Below are 18,590 nucleotides of genomic sequence, written 5' to 3'. Positions count from 1 at the left end.
GCTATAGCAGATGGGCTCCATTCCTGGCACTCTTGAGTCAAGGAACATGCCACCAACAGAGTCAGCTCTTTGTCATGGCAATTGTGTGGTGAGTTGACAGGTCTCATCACCTGGCTATTCCACACCCAGAGGCAGGATGTACCTGTAGTTAGGAGAGATAAGCCAACTGCTCTAATTAATGCTACAGAAATGCCTGCTCCTTTGGCATGACTTGTCCTCCATTCTATGGAGAATCCATTAGCTCACTAGCACAGGTCTACTATCATTACTTTCTTTTGTAAACAAGAAACACTGCTACACAGGCAGTATTTATTTATCGTTTGTTTCAGAAAATGCTTATATTGCTGTTTTTTAAAACACACACACACACATCTCTCAAAGCAGTTTGCAAAAAGATAAAAGAAGAAAATCAAGGCGTAGTGGGGTGTGTGTGTAGGGTTGCCATACGTCCAGATTTTCCCAGAGACGTCCTCTTTCTCACGCCTAAAAATGTTATGGGACTGTGATTTGGGGGACTGAACTCCAGGTTCCCTGTACCTGGATTGGCTGCAGAGGCGGCTACCTGGCCTGAAGTGTGGCTGCCTGTATTGAACCTGGACCTGTTAGACTGCTGGACCCCTCGCTAGCATTTGCTCTTGGGACTGTATACATCAAGGGGACTGGTTGCCAGGTACGCTGGAGTTCAGGGCATGCAGGAATCCGGTCCTGATGTAACCAGTGTGTGAACTCCTGTAGCAAGGCTTTCCAGGTCCAGGAATGGCTGAAGCTATCAAACCATCCGCACTTGGTCAAAGGCACTTCTAGCCACAGAGTCTACAGTGACAGAGCTGGATGCAGAATCACCCCAAGCTGCGAACCTGCTCCTTCCATAGCTGCCAAGTTATCCCTTTTTTAAGGGATTTTCCCTTATGCTGAATAGGCTTCCTCGCGAGAAAAGGGAAAACTTGGCAGCTATGGCTCCTTCAGGGTCAGTGCAACCCCATCCTGGGTAGGCAAGATACCATGGTCGGTGGTATTGAAGGTTGATGAGAGAGTAAGAAGCAGGAGCAAGGTTGCACTCCAATTGTCCCGCTCTCTGCATCAGGGTGACCAAGACCAATTCAGTTCTACGGCCAGGCTGGATTGGAATGGATCTAAACAGCACGACAGTGCCCATTTTAGGTTAGGGTCCTACTAATTCCTCCTTAGATCTCACTTGACTTCACTAGGTTTACTTTGAGTAGGACTAATGTTGGCTACAACCTATATGCTGAAATGTCATCATGAGAAGGATCTGTTGTGTGGCAATGTCCCTCCCTCCCCGTGAGAATAAGACACAAGACACAAATGATAGATTTTAAGTGGGTGAATAAGGCCACAACTTTATTGGTTACAGATATTGGGCGGTATTGGCTTAGGCATTGGACACTAACTGACTATATCTGACACCAACCCGTGTATTGGAGTCTGGGAGAAATTAGCCACCAGAAAGGAGCCCAGTGATGTACATCTACCGGAACTCCTCCTGTGACCACTGTTGGGGCGTGCCTTACGGCCCTGACCTCTCCAGGTTCAGGACAAAGCTCCGCCCCCGGAAACCTTTAACGGAATACTTCTCCATTTGCTGGGCAGGTGATGACATAACCTGCCCCCCTTCTTCATTTTATGCAAATTTCCAATGCCTACCACCACTCGAGCCCCCTAAGGCTTGCCGCCAATACCCTCACACCCGCAAACAATGCTTTATCCCCTTAATTATTGTCTAACCAAATGTCGTTTACTAGTACTGAGATATGGACACCATCATTCCTGTGAGGGACAAGGGATACAGGGAAGTCCCTCCCATCTTAAGTTCCAGCCCATCCCCAAGCGCTGGAGAGAGTAGGGAGAGCTCTGCCTCCAGCGGAGAGTCAGGAAGTGGTGTCCGAGGCTCAGGCAAGGTTGCGGAGCCCATGCCCCAGGTGGGACAGGAAGATGGGAGCACGGGGGGAAGGCCAATCCCCCCAACTCTGGAATTGCGACGCAAACGTAGGGGGAAGAGGTTGGGTCTCCCAAAGCTTCTTTGCTGGAACAAAATGCGCCAATCGCCATTAGGAGGTTCTGACACCTCACCTTAAGCATGTATATAGATCGTTCTGACCACTGTAAATAATCAGCACTTAATAAAAGCCTAAAAAGACTATGCTGGAGTCGTTACTCTAGAGTAGCCACATCAGGCCCTCTGACAATTCCGATAAAGGGCTGCTTCACTGTGTTTCAAATCAGGATGCAAGACCACCTGGCCATTCAGCGATAGCACCCTGCGAACCACGAAGGAGTCCAGGAGTCTCCTTGTTTTGTTTAGGGCACTGGGGCAACGCCTATCGCGCCAAGAGTGCCTCTGAAGCAAAGAGGACCACGGCAGCGTCATCCCTGGGAAAGCAACCAACAGTCTTTCAAAGTCCTCAAACATCTTCCATTTCAAATCGACAGCATTCCGGTATGCCAAATCATTTTCCCTGAGTTGTATGACCAATGCATCGGGTGGACCCAGTGCAGCAGCCCTGGCCTGGATGGCTGACAGGAGTTCGTTCCACTGCATTCCCCGCCTCATAATCCAGGACACTCTGATGTTTCAGGGAGGCCAAAACCACTCCCCAAACCCAATTCGATCACCCTTTCACCCAGTACACCCAGTACACAATGCTGTGTATCCAAACATCCACGCGGGGAATTGTAGCTCCAAAACAGCTGGAGACCCAAGTTTGGGAAACACTCTTCTAGACTAAGCAGGGATGAACAACATCTGTGTCCCTGAAGATGATTTTGGACTTCAGCTCCCATGAGCCCCAGTCAGCATGGCCAAGAGCGATGGGAGTTGTAGTCCAGCAACATCTGGAGCGCCACAGGTTCCCCATCCCTGCCCTCGTCATATCTCCGTCCATTTCTCTATATAAACATATGAGTGCAAATTTAATCAATAATAATAAAGTTTGGAATATTAATTTCCTCAGAAAGGAAGTCCATTTTCCCTAACTTGCTCCCCATTGCAACCTCCTTTGATTGATTCATGAGCAGCTCTTTGTTATCATACAGGTGTTTTGCATTATGGGCAGAGGTGGAGCCAGGCTGACACTGTGTATTCTAATTTGTCCACCAGACCTTTTGCCCTATGACAAATATGTGCCTAAGCTCTTTTATCGCCTGCAAGAAGAACCAACTGATTGATGCGGCAGGAGAAGCTGTCATAACTATAGTCCACAGCAAAGTGGAAGGATGTCCTTTTGCAGGTTCGTAGCATCTGTTCTTGTTACAGTTTGCATCTATCCAGCCTTGTTTTTGGTCTCCACTGTCATCCACTTTGCCCAAGCTGTCTTGCCTCCTGGAATTGACCAGCCATTAAAGCTCCGTCTTGCTCATATTATATTCATCTCCCTGTTCCCTCTGGTAAGTTTTCCTTAATTTTTAGTACTCAGAAGCTCTTAATCTCAGAGTTATAGGTTAAGACCCATTGTGGAATGGTATTATAGTCTCCAAGGTCAGGGAAAGTCTAGCCGTGCCTGTCAGCTACTTGAGAATATTAGCAGGGTAGGGTTGAACTAGATGTACTCTTGATCTGAACTGGAATGGGAGGAACTGTCAATTTTGTTTTCTCACCTTTCCATTCTTAACTTCACTCTATTTTTGCCTCAGTTTCCGGTGCATGTGTGCTTGTTCTTTTTAGAAATGTTTTCAAAAAATTCATGCATATTTTTGAGCTCATTTGTGCATTCTTAGTGTCAGTGAAGTTAATCCTCTTTATTCAAAGAAACAAAATAGCTCAGGAGGCCTAGTGAGCACAGCAACTCTTCCCCAATGATGGGAAGATCTTGTCCCAATGAAGCTGTTGCGGGGACTAAAGGTCCCTGCCTTCCCACAGCTCCCTAAGTCTCTTCCCCCACCCATGCCCTTCTCAAGCTATCTGAGACTCCATTGCCTTGTCTGTCTCTGCTCTGCTCCCTTCATACCTCTTCTGGTCCTGGGAGACCAGGGGAGGGAGAAGCTGATTGCAGCAGGAGGGGAAGACCCGCTGGCTTCTTCAGCAGCCTGCTTGATCTATGCCTCTTGGCCTCCCTCCCCTGTAACCTTTGCTTCTGCCTCTGCTTCTGGACTCTTCCTGCTCACCAAACCATGTTACCTCTTCAGCTTCCAACACCTCTTCCTCCCAGTCTGCTCCCTCTTCTCCCTCTTACCACATATTGTGGTCCCACCACAACTCTCCAGAACTGGATAGAGGACTGGAGGAACCAGCAGGCTAGTCTTCTTATGTCCTTACCTGTCACCTTACCTGTTAAGTACAACCCCTATCATATGCAACCTTCGGCCATGCTGGCTGCGACTGATCTGAGTTGAAATCCTGCCACTGGCTCCCCAAATTTGATTTGTATAATGGAAATGAAAGGGAGGGCAAGTTAATGGCAAAACACAAACAGGATTCTGCTTGTTTCAGTTTTCCATTTATTGCAACTCTTTTTAATGCTTTATTGGTTGAAAACTTTATAAAAGAAATATGCAATAGATGTTATAGGCAAAATGAGAAATACAAATAAACAATTATTCATTCTTTAATTAATGCTTGCTTTGTACATCCATTTGTGATTAGATTTGCGTTCCCAAATTAAGTTCCTTAAATACGTGCTTAAACTTTACTTTCTCTATGTTATTTGACTTACTATAAATATTATTTTATAAAATTAACGTACTTACACACTGAAGCTCAATCAAGACCTGCCAACAGATTTTTGACAGTGTTCGTTTACATATACTCTGTGTGTATCCCACTCTCTGATAAATTTTTCATCTGTAACATCTCTTATCCTTGCTGATAATCTCACCAGTTTAGCGTACTCTCTTGTTTTGTTTTGCCATTCTAATTTAGATGGAATACCCTCTCCCTTCCAGCCTTTTGCAATTAGAATTCTGGCAGCAACTGTAACATACATAAAGACTCTCCTGAACTTTTTTGGGATTTCATTACCCATAATTCCTAGCAGGAAGGCTTCAGGTTTTTTAGGGAAGGAGCATTTGAACATTTTCTTAAGCTCATTATAAATCATTTACCAAAATTGCCTGCTCTTTTTACAGTTCCACCACATGTGGATCCATGTGCCTTCAGCCTCCCTGCATTTCCAGCAAGCGTTTGTCTTAGATCTGAACATCATGGCTAGCTTAACAGGCATTAGATGCCACCTGTAAAGCATTTTCAAGCAATTTTCTTTTAAATCATAACATGCTGTAAATTTGATGTCTTCCTTCCAGAGTCTCTCCCAACTTTCCATGTAGATGTTGTAGCAGTGGCGGCTCCATTTATTGCAACCCTATGATCATCTGACCTTCTCAAACAAATAGTTCACATCTTTTCTTTTTCTTTTTGCAAACAGGGAGATATTGGGAAGAAGCTGGGGCTGTTCTCTATTTTTGATGTTTTGAGGCTTGTAGCAAATGGAATCCCCCCCTTCCCGGATGCATCCCTTCTCATTCAGAACCAGCAGTTTGACGAGGTGCCAGTCAGGGTTTATCAGCCTAAAAAAACAACTACTGGAAAAAGGAAAGCTTTCGTTTTTATTCATGGAGGGTCTGGTACCTTTGGAAGTCCTGGTAAGAAGAAAAGGCCTCTTTAGATGGTGACTGAACAAACACAATTACAGAGTGTTCTTTATATGTGTGTGTGTGTGTGTGTGTGTGTGTGTGTGTGTGTGACCCGTCAGTGCTGTGCTACATTTTTGGGTAATTTAATTTTTTTAGTTTGGGGGGGGGAGAGACTTCAGAGGTGTGCTGAAAAAGTTGTGACCTACCCTTAAGGTCCAATTCTTTCTTTCTCTCCACTGGAAGTTTTTAAACAGAGGTTGGATGGCCATCTGTCAGGGATTCTTTTGTTGTGATTCCAGCTTTGCAGGGGGTTGAACTAGATGACCCCTGGGATCCCTTCCCACCCTATGATTCATTCACACCCTGCATATTCTGCTTGTCTGCCCTGCTTTTGTAGGAGCTCATTACTTCTCAACTGCCTATCCCTAACCCACACCCCCTCTCCTTGCTCTGCTCTTAATCTCAAGGTCATGGGTTCACGTCCCACGTTGGGCAAAAGATTCCTGCAGCGGGTTGGACTAGATGGCACTCTGGGTTCCTTTCAACTGTACAATTCCATGATCCTAAGTGTCCTGAACTGATGAAACTTCCTTCTTGACTACCAGCACGGACCTCTAAGTCTAACTCTGGCTGGAATAAAAAAAAAAAAATCCTTCAGTAGCACCTTAAAGACCAACTAAGTTTTTATTTTGGTATGAGCGTGCATGCACACGAAAGCTCATACCAAAATAAAAACTTAGTTGGTCTTTAAGGTGCTACTGAAGGAATTTTTTTTTATTTTGTTTCGACTCAGACCAACACGGCTACCTACCTGTAACTAGAACTATGGAAGGCACCACATTGAGCCGCATGAAATGGAAGTCCATCAGGTATCTGACGAAGTGTGCATGCACACGAAAGCTCATACCAAAATAAAAACTTAGTTGGTCTTTAAGGTGCTACTGAAGGAATTTTTTTATTTTGTTTCGACTCAGACCAACATGGCTACCTACCTGTAACTAGAACTCTGGCTGGAATGTAGCCTACAGCAGTACAAATGTAAGATCTTTGTCCATTGCCCCACCTAAATTGTTTGTTTGTTTGCATCAGGCTCTCCCCACCACCTTTAGCCTGTGCCCTCCAATAATAATAATAATAATAATAATAATAATAATAATAATAATAATAATAATTTATTTATACCTCACCCATCTGGCTGGGTTTCCTCAGCCACTCTGGGCGGCTTCCAACAAAGATTAAAAATACATTCAAACATCAGTCATTTAAAACTTCCCTAAACAGGGCTGCCTCCTAGAAAGTTACCTAAGAGGGAATCTAGGAACTGGGCTGAGAAAAAAAGGACTACCTACCCCTCGCTTTAGGACATCAGCTGGCCATCTCTCTGCAAACAGTTTAAGGGGCTATGGTTGTTTTGATTGATCTTGCATGCATTGCAACTGTCTCACTTTTAGATGGCTACGAGAGATTATTGCGGCATATTGCCAAGGAATGTGGAGTGGTGGTTGTAGCTGTGAGGTAAGTGCCACGGCCATCTGGCCATTGCTCCCTGATTACGCTCTTGAAACCCAAGGCATTTAAGCACCTGTGGCGAAACACCCACTGCTGCACCTGCGATGGGAATGCAATCTCCTAAAGGAGTCTCCCCTGCTCTCCTCTTTCCAACTCAGCAACAGGGGAAGCGTTCCAGAGAGATCTGTTGCTAGTCCCCCTAGACACAAGTGAGACCAGCAGCAAAGCTGCACACAGGAATGGGTTTGCTGCCCCTTGAGGGTTGCCGCCTGAGGCAGCCATCTCACCCAACCTGACTCTGGTGGGGTGGCCAATCGGATTTTTGTGGGAACCAGCAAGAAGGATTTGAGGATATAAAAGCACTCTGCCCTCCTGCTTGTGGGTCTTCCAGCAAGCAGCCTCATCTTTAGGGCAAGGCTGAGTGGCGCGTTGTGCCATGCGCTTGCCCAGCAGGGGTGCAGTAGGGGTGCCGAACATTGTCAGCCACGTCCCTCCTGCCCGCCTGCCTGGGCTGGGCTACAGAGGGGAGAGAAGCGGCCCACCAAACCCAGCGCAGCTGTGCCCCCCCCCCATCGTGCAAGCGCACTGCCGGCGAGGCCAGGCCTGAGGGAGGAGGTGGATCATGGCCGCCTCCATGATGGGCGACCGGGCAGTGGTGGCGGCGAAGCAGCTGCTGGGCTGGGGCTGGGTCTGCGCGGAGCGCCGCTGCCAGGGTGAGTGGGGCTCGGTCTCCCCCTGCTCACCGCGCCCATGGAGGGACAGAGCGAGGGAGACAGGCAGAGATGGGGGTAGGGGCAGGGAGGGAAGGTCACCGGCTACCCCACCGACAAGCTTCCGGGGCAGAGCTAGCGGGGTGAATGGGAGGGTGCTGGGTGCGGGGCAGGGGACGCCGGGTGCAGGGTCCTTCCGCGGCCCCCGGGGGGGAGGCAGCGGTGTCGCCACAATGCATTCTTCAGTCCACGGGGGAAGCCGGTCAATGTGGTGGTGTCGTATATATAAGTGCATTGTTATATATGCACTTATATATACGGGGGAGCCCACCGGAGGGATCTTTGCACCACAGGGCCAGATATGCTTAAGACAGCCCTGCCTGCAAGTGATATTCAGAAGCATTGCTGCGTCCAACTGTAGAAGCAGAGCAGAGCCATCTTGGAGAGTAGCCCTCAGTAGCCCCCTCCTACATTAATTTGTCCAATCTTCTTTTAAAGCCATCCAAGTTGGTGGGTACCAGCATGGGGCAGGGGGGCAGCTCCCTCCCCAGAAGCAGGGCAGCTGGAGAGGACAGGCAGGGACGCTGCCTGCTGTGCTCCGCCTCAGCCTGCTTGGCTGAAGCAAAACAGCAGCAGCAGCAGCAGCAGCAGCGAAGCTGCCTCTGTTGAAGGAAACCTGGACCTGGGCTAACTTCAGCCCACACTCTTTCAAGTCATAGCGAGCACAGCACAGAATGTGCTGCCCCACAATGCTCTGTGGCACCTCATTTGCATGCAAATGAAGTGCCACGGAGCTTTCCGGGGCAAAACTTTCTGTGCTGTGCTCGCTGTGACTTGAAAGAGTGTGGGCTGAAGTTAGCCCAGGTCCAGGTTTCCTTCAACAGAGGCAGCTGCTGTCTCGTTTTAGTCACTGCTGCCATTAAAGGAGCGGGTGAGGCAGGAGTGCAAGCGCGGGTGGCTCCGTGTGCTGCCTTATAAACGAGGGGGGGGGGAGGAGGTGGATGTTGACCATGCCTCCTGGGGGGATTCTGGCCATGTCATTGCCAGCTAGCCAATCGGGTGGCTGGGGGTGTGGCTGGGGGGCGTGGCTGGTGTGCCCCCCCTTAGCTTTGATCCTGGGTATGCCCATGCTGCCTCCATAGATTTACTATGCACTGCCCTTCCAACATTCAGTTTCATTGAATGTCCACGAGTTCTAGCATCACAAGAGAGGGAGAAAAACCTTTCTCCATGTTTTATCTTCCCCTAGAGTTCCCCCAGCTTGTAAGAGCCAGCTGTGACCATCAAACTCGCTCTCTATCCTGTCTGCATCTCCCTCTTCACACAGAGGTTTTCTATTTCATAGCTTAAAAATGGAACATGTGTGCCTTCACCAGACCTTAAAAGGGACGCGGGTGGCACTGTGGTCCAAACCACTGAGCCTATTGGGCATGCAGATTGGAAGGTCGGCAGTTTGAATCCCCTTGACAGAATGAGCACCTATTGCTCTATCCCAGTTCCTGCAAACCTACCAGTTCGAAAGCACACCAGTGCAAGTAAATAAATAAGTACCGCTGTGGCGGGAAGGTAAACAGCGTTTCCGTATGCTCTAGTTTTCATCACGGTGTCCCATTGCACCAGAAGCAGTTTAGTCATGCTGAACACATTATCCCGAAAACTGTCTGTGGACAAATGCCGGCTCCCTTGGCTTGAAAACAGAGATGAGCACCGTACCCCATAGTCGCCTTTGACTGGACTTAACCGTCCAGGGGTACATTACCTCCCCCCTTCTAATTTCAGTACCTCCACCTCCTGTTGAAAACAGGATAATAATTCTTCTGCACTTATGATAAGAAGCAATGACACCCCTTTTTCTTCTCTCCAGGTATGGACTTGGTCCAGAGAACCCTTACCCAACCCAGTATGTTGCATGTCTCAGGGCCCTTGTCTACTTCATGAGGAATGTTGCCGATTATCGTGTGGACGCTTCCCGTATTATTGTCGGGGGGGACAGCTGTGGGGCCTGTTATGCCACCCGGGTTTGCCAGTTGCTGGTGGACAGAAAAGATCTCCCCAAGGTTCATGCCCAGGTGTTGATGTATCCAGGACTGCAGGGAATGGACTTAAACCTGCCTTCCTATCAGCAGAACAGTCACGTGCCTATCTTGTTCAGGCAGCTGGTAGCCCATTATGTTTGCCTTTACCTGGCTAAGAATACTTCCCTTGCAAATGATGTCCTGGAAGGCTGCCATGTTCCTGAGCATATCAGACTGAAGTACCAGAAATGGGTAAATGGAGACCTCATTCCTGAAGAATTCAAAGTCAGAGGCTACAAACCGCAAGACCCCAAAATACGTAAATTTAAACCCAAGGTGTATGAAGAAATGAAACAAGTATTGGAGTTGTCATTTTCACCACTTTTTGCTGAAGATGCCATCATCCGCAAGCTTCCACAGACATGCATTTTGACCTGTGAGTTTGATGTGCTTAGGGATGACGGGCTTCTGTACAAGAAGCGGTTAGAGGACAATGGTGTGCCTGTAAAATGGGTCCATCTTGCAAATGGCTTTCATGCGGTGGCCATTTCTTTTGGCTATGGGATCCTGTCATTTCCGACAGCAGATCAGACTGTGAACGGTGTAGTGGAATTCGTCAAATCTTTATAAGGCAAAGGGACAAGGAAACAAATGGTCTTCTACCACCCTCTCCTGAAATGCTGAGCCCACATAATCTCTAAAGAAGTGATGTTGGCTAAGGCCCCCTGCCACTCACCAAAAAAACCCAAAACAAATGTGTAGTACAAATGGTTGTATCCCCATAGCTGCCAAGTTATCCCTTTTTTAAAGGGATTTTCCCTTATGCTGAATAGGCTTCCTCGCGAGAAAAGGGAAAACTTGGCAGCTATGGGGATACAACCATTTGTACTACACATTTGTTTTGGGTTTTTTTGGTGAGTGGCATTAAATCCAACACAGAGTACACCTATTGAGATGAATGTACAGTACCTAAGTTAGTCATGCTCACCAATTTCAGTGTGTCTACTCTGAGTAGGGATACCATAATAGAAACCAAATTGTTGGCATACATCTGTCTCGGGAGACAATGGAAGAATGTGCCTTTGATTGTGAGGTCAAACTGTTGGAAGGTCGCAGTGCCTGCTGTGGCTGTAAGGACTGATGCAGGAAAGATATGTTTTGTTGCATCTGGGGCAGATGGAGGCACCCAGTTGTGCCGCTGTAGATACACCATGGCGTTTCTTCCCCCAGGGAACATTCCTCCTCTGCGGTTGTCTGCAAGGGATTATCACATGGCTGGGTTGATGTTGCCAACCTTCACATCTTTTTTTGGAACTCTGTCCTGCCATGTGATACGCCAAATCCTCCTGAGACAGTACATGTGGAAGGTGTCGTGGCATTGCTCGTAAAGGTTGCCCACGACTCACTTCCATAAAGCAGCATGCTCAACACACAAGTGGTCCTGTATACCTGAAGGAGCATCTCCACCCCCGTCGTTCAGCCTGGACACTGAGATCCAGCGCCGAGGGCCTTCTGGCGGTTCCCTCATTGTGAGAAGTGAGGTTACAGGGAACCAGACAGAGGACCTTCTCGGTAGTGGCGCCCACCCTGTGGAACGCCCTTCCATCAGATGTCAAGGAAATAAGGAGCTATCCTATTTTTAAAAGACAGCCCTGTTTAGGGAAGTTTTTAATATTTAATGCTGTATTGTTTTTAACACTTGATTGGGAGCTGCCCAGAATGGCTGGGGAAACTCAGCCAGATGGGCGGGGTATAAATAATAAATTATTATAATTATTATAAGCTTGGTAGACCTTCATCTTGGCATTGGATCTTAGTATCATATTCTCCCATACCCTTTTGGAGAGGTGAGCCATTGCCATAATAGCCTTTCCAATATACTTGTCCAGCTCAGCATCAATGGAGAGGTTGCTGGTCATGGTGGAACCTGGGTAGACAAATTTGTCTGCCATCTTGCCTACTCTGAGCATAATATAAACCAAACAATGCATTATTTATTCAGGGACAAAACAAGGGCTTTCTTTCACTCTGGTCAAAGACTCTGATCAGTGCCATCCCATGTGTGATTGCATGCACATGTACACACACACACACACACACACACACCCTTCAACAAATTTGTTCTTGAAGGGCATAAAAAAAAGCAATATGATATTTGAATACACACACACACAAAAATTTTTATTGGTTTCCAACATAATTTAAGCAACAAAATATCCAACAGGATATTTGGGGGTGAATAGGAGTCGCAGGGTAGGGTGCCTGGGAAGGGAGGACAGGGCAGGAGAGAAGCCCAGACAGTAAAATAGTTGGGAGGCTGAGAGCAGCTATGGCGCCTTCTGGAGACTTCACCCTGGGCAAAATTCCTGGCTAAAATGCCCTTAGTTATGCCACCGATTTATTTCTTTAACATATTCCTATCTGCCTTTCTCCCAAACTGGGATTCAAGGAAGCTTCCAACATATGAGAAACATTGTAAAATACAAAGCAAGAAAAACAAACTACTTATAAGCAATAATTAAAATAATGTACATCAGAACATGGAAGTGAGAGCTGGACCATAAAGAAGGCTGATCGCCGAAGAATTGATGCTTTTGAATTATGGTGCTGGAGGAGACACTTGAGAGTCCCATGAACTGCAAGAAGATCAAACCTATCCATTCTTAAGGAAATCAGCCCTGAGTGCTCACTGGAAGGACATGTCGTGAAGCTGAGGCTCCAATACTTTGGCCACCTCATGAGAAGAAAAGAATCCTTTGAAAAGACCCTGATGTTGGGAAAGATTGAGGGCACTAGGAGAAGGGGACGACAGAGGACGAGATGGTTGGACAGTGTTCTCGAAGCTACGAACATGAGTTTGACCAAACTGCGGGAGGCAGTGGAAAACAGGAGTGCCTGGCGTGCTATGGTCCATGGGGTCACGAAGAGTCGGACACAACTAAACGACTAAACAACAACAACACATCAGAACACATTTAGAACCAGCAATCAAATTATAACTTGCCCTGACAGCAGCCCAGCGGTTAGCACTGTCTTCTCCTTAGTTTCCAAAGGCTTCTCGGAACAAGAATGTCTAAGCCTGCTGGCAGAAGGATAACGAGGAGCAAGCCGGTCTAAGAGCACTTTGGGGAGGGGATTCTGCAACACAGGAGCGGCCTCAGAAAGGGGTCTCATTTGTGTCACCACCCACTGTGCCTCTGATGTTGACTGGACTAAAAAAAAGGTGATCACCTGGGCAGGTTCATACAGGGAATCTTTCAGGTAGCATGGGATAAGTCATTGATCCATCAGTCCTAAGCCTGCCTTGAGCATCAGAGCCTACCTGCAAACGCTACTGTATAATCCAGTGGTTCTCAAAGGGTGTGGCATACCACACTGGTGTGGCAAGAGAGGATGGCAAGTGTGGCAGGAAGAATCCAGAACGGTCAAAGAAACATTGAAATATTTCAGTGTAGTATAGTGTAGTATGAAAATAATTTTGTTTAGTTGAAGAATATGGAGAGTAGGGTGGGTCATAAAAAACTTTTTTTGGAAAATGTTTCCTCCCTTGATCTTATATCAGGCGTATGGTATAAACATACGGTAGTTGAATTTCAAATTTGGGACAAATCGGTTAATATTTAGACCCTGCTCCTACAGAATGAAATTTTGCCTCACTACGAGTGATGAAAACATAGGAATTTGACTCATTTATTCTCAGTATGTTAAATTGTGAACTAATAAACATAAATTTTAGGTTTTATGTAGAGCAATAATTATACCATTATTATTTTCTACAATATTTATTTATTTAAGATAAAACATGTTGATAATTTACATGAAAAACCAATGGTTTTGAACAAATTATATGGAACAATTAAACAAACGGTGTACTAAACAAGTAAACATAAACATTAAACAATAAAACACCACTTATATTATGTGTTGCGTCAAAACATCACATTATACTTAATTACGTAGGTATAAATTGTACTAAATGCTTACATTTTGTGTAATTAATAAAATTATGCCTTATGCAATATTATACATTGTACATGTACAGCATATTATATCATGCTAAGAATATGCTTTTATGCCTTACACTAAACGTCTATTTTGGTGCAAAGTCCTTATTTGTCTCTTGTTTTGGGAATTTAGAGCGATTGTTCATTGTTGTTTTGATGGTAGCATCACGTATTTTCTCTCCAATAACTATCCTAGATGCTCTAGTAACCCCCTTCACTGCACGTTCAACCATTTCCTGACGATTGGTGGCTCATATGTGTCAATTTCCGACCATTTTATCATTTGTTCTGACAGGCACTAGTGAGCCACCTGCTATGGCTGCATGGGCCAATTCTGAGCAGCTGTAAGTCACTGCTGAATTCTCCAGAGATGAGTGCAGATGTAACTTGCCACAAATACTTTTTGTCAGTAGATAGATTTTTCCAAACTACTTATGGCATTTCTGGGATTGAATCTGATCGTGCAAAGCATTTATATTCAACAACTGGCAAATCGGTGACACTGGGCAGTAATTTCCCAATATGCCCTGAAAAGTTGTTAGCCCCAGATGTGGGTCCATCTAGTTCAATGATGAGATGTTGTAGAAGCAGTTCATTGGCAGGAAGGAGGCAAATATTCCATTGCAATGGCTGGCCAATGTCTATTTCAATAAGATGGTTAATTCCTCCCGGGGCACCTATGTTTGTGTATGTCCCATCACAAGCAACTGCTGCAAGTTGAGTCACACTAGCTCTTTTTCTCTGAGAAATGAGATAAGAGAATTTGCAATAGATTTCACCTTGCTATCAACCGGTGTAACATGACCACCAATGTAATTTCCATCAGGCAATGAAACAATTGAAATATGCTCCTCTGTTAAATTTTATTAATTACACAAAATGTAAGCATTTAGTACAATTTATACCTAAGTAATTAAGTATAATTTGATGTTTTGACGCAACACACAATATAAGTGGTGTTTTATTGTTTATTGTTTATGTTTACTTGTTTAGTACACCGTTTGTTTAATTGTTCCATATAATTTGTTCAAAACCATTGGTTTTTCATGTAAATTATCAACATGTTTTATCTTAAATAAATAAATATTGCAGAAAATAATAGTATGCAACTATTATTGCTCTACATAAAATCTAAAATTTATGTTTATTAGTTCACAATTTAACATACTGAGAATAAATGAGTCAAATTCCTATGTTTTCATCATTCGTAGTGAGGCAAAATTTCAATCTGTAGGAGCAGGGTCTAAATATTAACTGATTTGTCCCAAATTTGAAATTTGACTATGTTTATACCATATGCCTGATATAAGATCAAGGGAGGAAACATTTTCCCAAAAAAGTTTTTTAATGACCCACCCTAATGGAGAGATCCTGTATCTTTTCGAAATCAAACACTGCTAAGAGATGCTTCTTTTTGTTTCCAGGATATTTCTTATCAATTTAAAAAAAAAGGTTTTGCATGAGCAAATTCTTATTCTGAAAGTGCGACCCAGAGAAAAATGTTTGAGGACCACTGGTATAATCCTTTCAATCCTGCATTACAAGAATCCTGGTCTAGATGACCCTTGGGGTCCCTTCCAACTCTGCAGTTCTATGAACCTTTCTGCTTTCAGACAACAGTGTAAAGAAACAAACGCCTGCCTTCATTTGCAAAATAAACTAACTTAGTTGCACCATTGTTTGGGAAACTTATGAGGAACTAGCATTGGGAAATGCAGTTTAAACCAATGATTAATAGGATGAGTAAGGATGCTACTTTGTGGGAACTGTGGGTTCTTAACTGCTGCAGCAAATGTAGCAAATGAATAGACTAATTTGCTTGTATAGCCATAAACTATAATTCTTTAAATTGACCTTTTATCTTGCTTGATTTTATTTGTTTGTTTGTTTCCCGCTTTTCATCTGGGATAGCTCAGTCAGTAGGGCATGAAACTTCATCTCAGGGTCATGCAATCGAGCCCCACGCTGGGCAAAAGATTCCTGCATCACAGGAGGTTGGACTAGATGACCCTGGTGGTCCCTTCCAACTCCATGATTGTAAAATAATCCCAAAGTGGGTTACAATAAAGCAAAACGGGCCATATCCAACTCAGTCCTACTCAAACCTTCTTCTTGGACGATCACTCGTAGCTGAGTAAGATTGTCTTCCATAAACACGGTTTTAACAATGGGTCCGTAAGTGACTGTGGAGGCCAATTCAAATTAGACCCATCGCAATTACTCAAATGGGTTAAGCCGACATGCATTTTCAAATGTTATTTTCTTCTTTGGATAATGTATATTTTTAACTACAGTCATACCTCGGTTTAAGTATGCCTCGGTTTGAGTATTTTCAGTTTAAGTACTCCACGGACCGTCTGGAACAGATTAATCCACTTTCCATTATTTTCAATGGGAAAGTTCACTTCAGGTTAAGTACGCTTCAGGTTAAGTACAGACTTCCGGAACCAATTGTGTTTGTAAACCGAGGTACCACTGTACTGATTTTCTTCAAATTTGGAATCAGCTTGCCTTTAGCTTCTTGTGAGATATAATTTCGAAGTATATTTAAGCATAATGCAAAAGATGAACTTAAGTTACATGCGTCCGTTTCTTTCAGTGGGTTGAAAGCATTTCTCTATAAGCAGGCCTTTGGCTAGTTAACACTCAAGGGCCTTTTAAAATGGGGGTGGGGGAGAGGGATATTGGCTTATTTTAGTTTTAGTTTTATTATGTATTTTGTGTTCTCATTTTTGTTTTTTTATGTTGTGAACCGCCCTGTGACCTTCAGATGGAGGACGGCATACACATCATAATCATAAACACAAACACAGTCATAATCATAAACATAAACATGATTTAATGCTCAGGTCTGTGTGACAGAACAACACCTTCAAACCTGTTGTTGTTGTTTAGTCGTTTAGTTGTGTCCGACTCTTCGTGACCCCATGGACCATAGCATGCCAGGCACTCCTGTCTTCCACTGTCTCCCGCAGTTTGGTCAAACTCATGTATGTAGCTTCAATAACACTGTCCAGCCATTTCGTCCTCTGTCGTCCCCTTCTCCTTGTGCCCTCCATCTTTCCCAACATCAGGGTCTTTTCCAGGGAGTCTTCTCTTCTCATGAGGTGGCCAAAGTATTGGAGCCTCAGCTTCACGATCTGTCCTTCCAGTGAGCACTCGGGGCTGATTTCCTTCAGAATGGATAGGTTTGATCTTTTTTTATATATATAATATTTTTTATTGGAATTTTCACAAAAATGACAACAGTATATAAAGAAATTGAACAAGAAAAAAGAAAAAAGACAAGGAAAAAAAAGAAAAAAACAGATAAAAATAAAACAACAATTCTTATATCAGTTCACATGGTATAATGGGACCTCCTCGGGTTCCCCTCCCTGTGGTTCTTTAACACCTTTATAGTTAGCAAATTCTAAATCATTTTAATCACCTTACTTAACCTTATTTTCTTCCTTTCATATCACATAATCCTAATTCCACAGTTTATTTACAACTTAATTTCTGATCTAATATGTTACTTTAGCATATATATTTTAATACAATTTAAAATCTTTCCATTCTTGTTCCATCGCTTCCTCTCCCTGGTTGCGGATTCTTCCGGTCATCTCAGCCAGTTCCATGAACTCCATCATCTTCATCTGCCAGTCATCGATCGTTGGTAGTGTTTGTAGTTTCCAGTTCTTGGCAATCAAAAGTCTCGCTGCTGTCGTAGCATACATAAAAAAAGATACATTCTTCTTTTGAATCTCCTTCCCTACAATGCCCACTAGAAATGCTTCTGGTTTCTTAACAAATGTGTTTTTCAACACTTTCTTGAGTTCATTATAAATCTTATTCCAGAAGTCATTCACTAGTGGACACGTCCACCACATGTGGTAAAATGAACCTACTTCTTTCTTACATCTCCAACATTTGTTATCATGGTTGTGGTATATCTTTGCTAATTTTACTGGTGTAAGATACCATCTATACATCATCTTCATTAAATTTTCCTTTAATAAACTACACGCAGTAAACTTAATAGTCTCATGCCACAATTTTTCCCATTCCTCAATCATAATATTATGACCAACATCCTTTGCCCACAAAATCATAACATTCTTTGTTTCTTCGTCTTTCGTATGCCACTCAAGCAGCAATTTATACATTCTGGAAAGTATTTTCGTCTTAGGTTCTAACAATTCTGTTTCCAACTTTGACCTCTCTGTTTGAAAACCAAGTAATCTATCCATTTTAAAAACTTCATTTATCTGGTGGTATTGGAGCCAATCATCTAGTTTACCTTTCAACTCCTCGTATGTCTTTAACTTAAATTGGTCTCCTTCTTCAATCAATAAATCTCCATATTTTGGCCAACTGGTTTCCATGTTTAATCTTTTACGAACCTTGGCCTCCAATGGTGAAATCCATTTAGGTGTTGTTGTTTTTCTAACAGATCTTTGTACCTGGACCAAACACTATACAATGATTTTCTAATTATATGACTTTTGAAGCCTCTGTGGGCCTTTACTTTGTCGTACCATAGATACGCATGCCAACCATAAACATTATTGTAGCCTTCTAAATCCAAGATATCTGTATTTTCCAACAAAAACCAATCCTTCATCCAGCAAAAGGCAGCTGCTTCATAATAAATTTTTAAATCCAGCAGGGAAAAGCCTCCTCTTTGTTTGTCATCAGTAAGTATCTTATATTTAATTCTTGGCTTTTTCCCTTGCCATATAAATTTCGATAAAACCTTTTGCCATTCTTTAAAACAGTCCAAC

At 44.0% G+C, this 18,590-nt stretch overlaps 1 protein-coding gene across 1 annotated transcript; it reads left to right on the top strand.

Annotated features, from left to right (window-relative positions):
- The first annotated feature begins 3,180 nt into the window (after positions 1-3,180).
- On the top strand, positions 3,181-13,555 carry LOC118087322 (arylacetamide deacetylase-like 4). Its single transcript, XM_035119862.2, has 4 exons — positions 3,181-3,405; positions 5,379-5,595; positions 7,038-7,101; positions 9,670-13,555. Exons 1-4 carry the CDS (start codon positions 3,235-3,237, stop codon positions 10,448-10,450), a joined length of 1,233 nt encoding a protein of 410 aa, XP_034975753.1. The 5' UTR covers positions 3,181-3,234; the 3' UTR covers positions 10,451-13,555.
- Positions 13,556-18,590: the final 5,035 nt, after the last annotated feature.

The sequence above is a fragment of the Zootoca vivipara genome, chromosome 6 (assembly GCF_963506605.1).
Source record: "Zootoca vivipara chromosome 6, rZooViv1.1, whole genome shotgun sequence".
In the NCBI taxonomy this organism is placed as follows: Eukaryota; Metazoa; Chordata; class Lepidosauria; order Squamata; family Lacertidae; genus Zootoca; species Zootoca vivipara.
This window is presented reverse-complemented; position numbering and strand designations above follow the sequence as displayed.

Bases quoted from the DNA above. Each gene is read 5' to 3' on its own strand.
- LOC118087322 (XM_035119862.2), top strand. From the start codon at position 3,235: ATGTCCTTTTGCAGGTTCGTAGCATCTGTTCTTGTTACAGTTTGCATC. The intron at 3,406-5,378 runs GTAAGTTTTCCT...TTTTGCAAACAG, and splicing joins TCATCTCCCTGTTCCCTCTG to GGAGATATTGGGAAGAAGCT. The intron at 5,596-7,037 runs GTAAGAAGAAAA...TCTCACTTTTAG, and splicing joins TGGTACCTTTGGAAGTCCTG to ATGGCTACGAGAGATTATTG.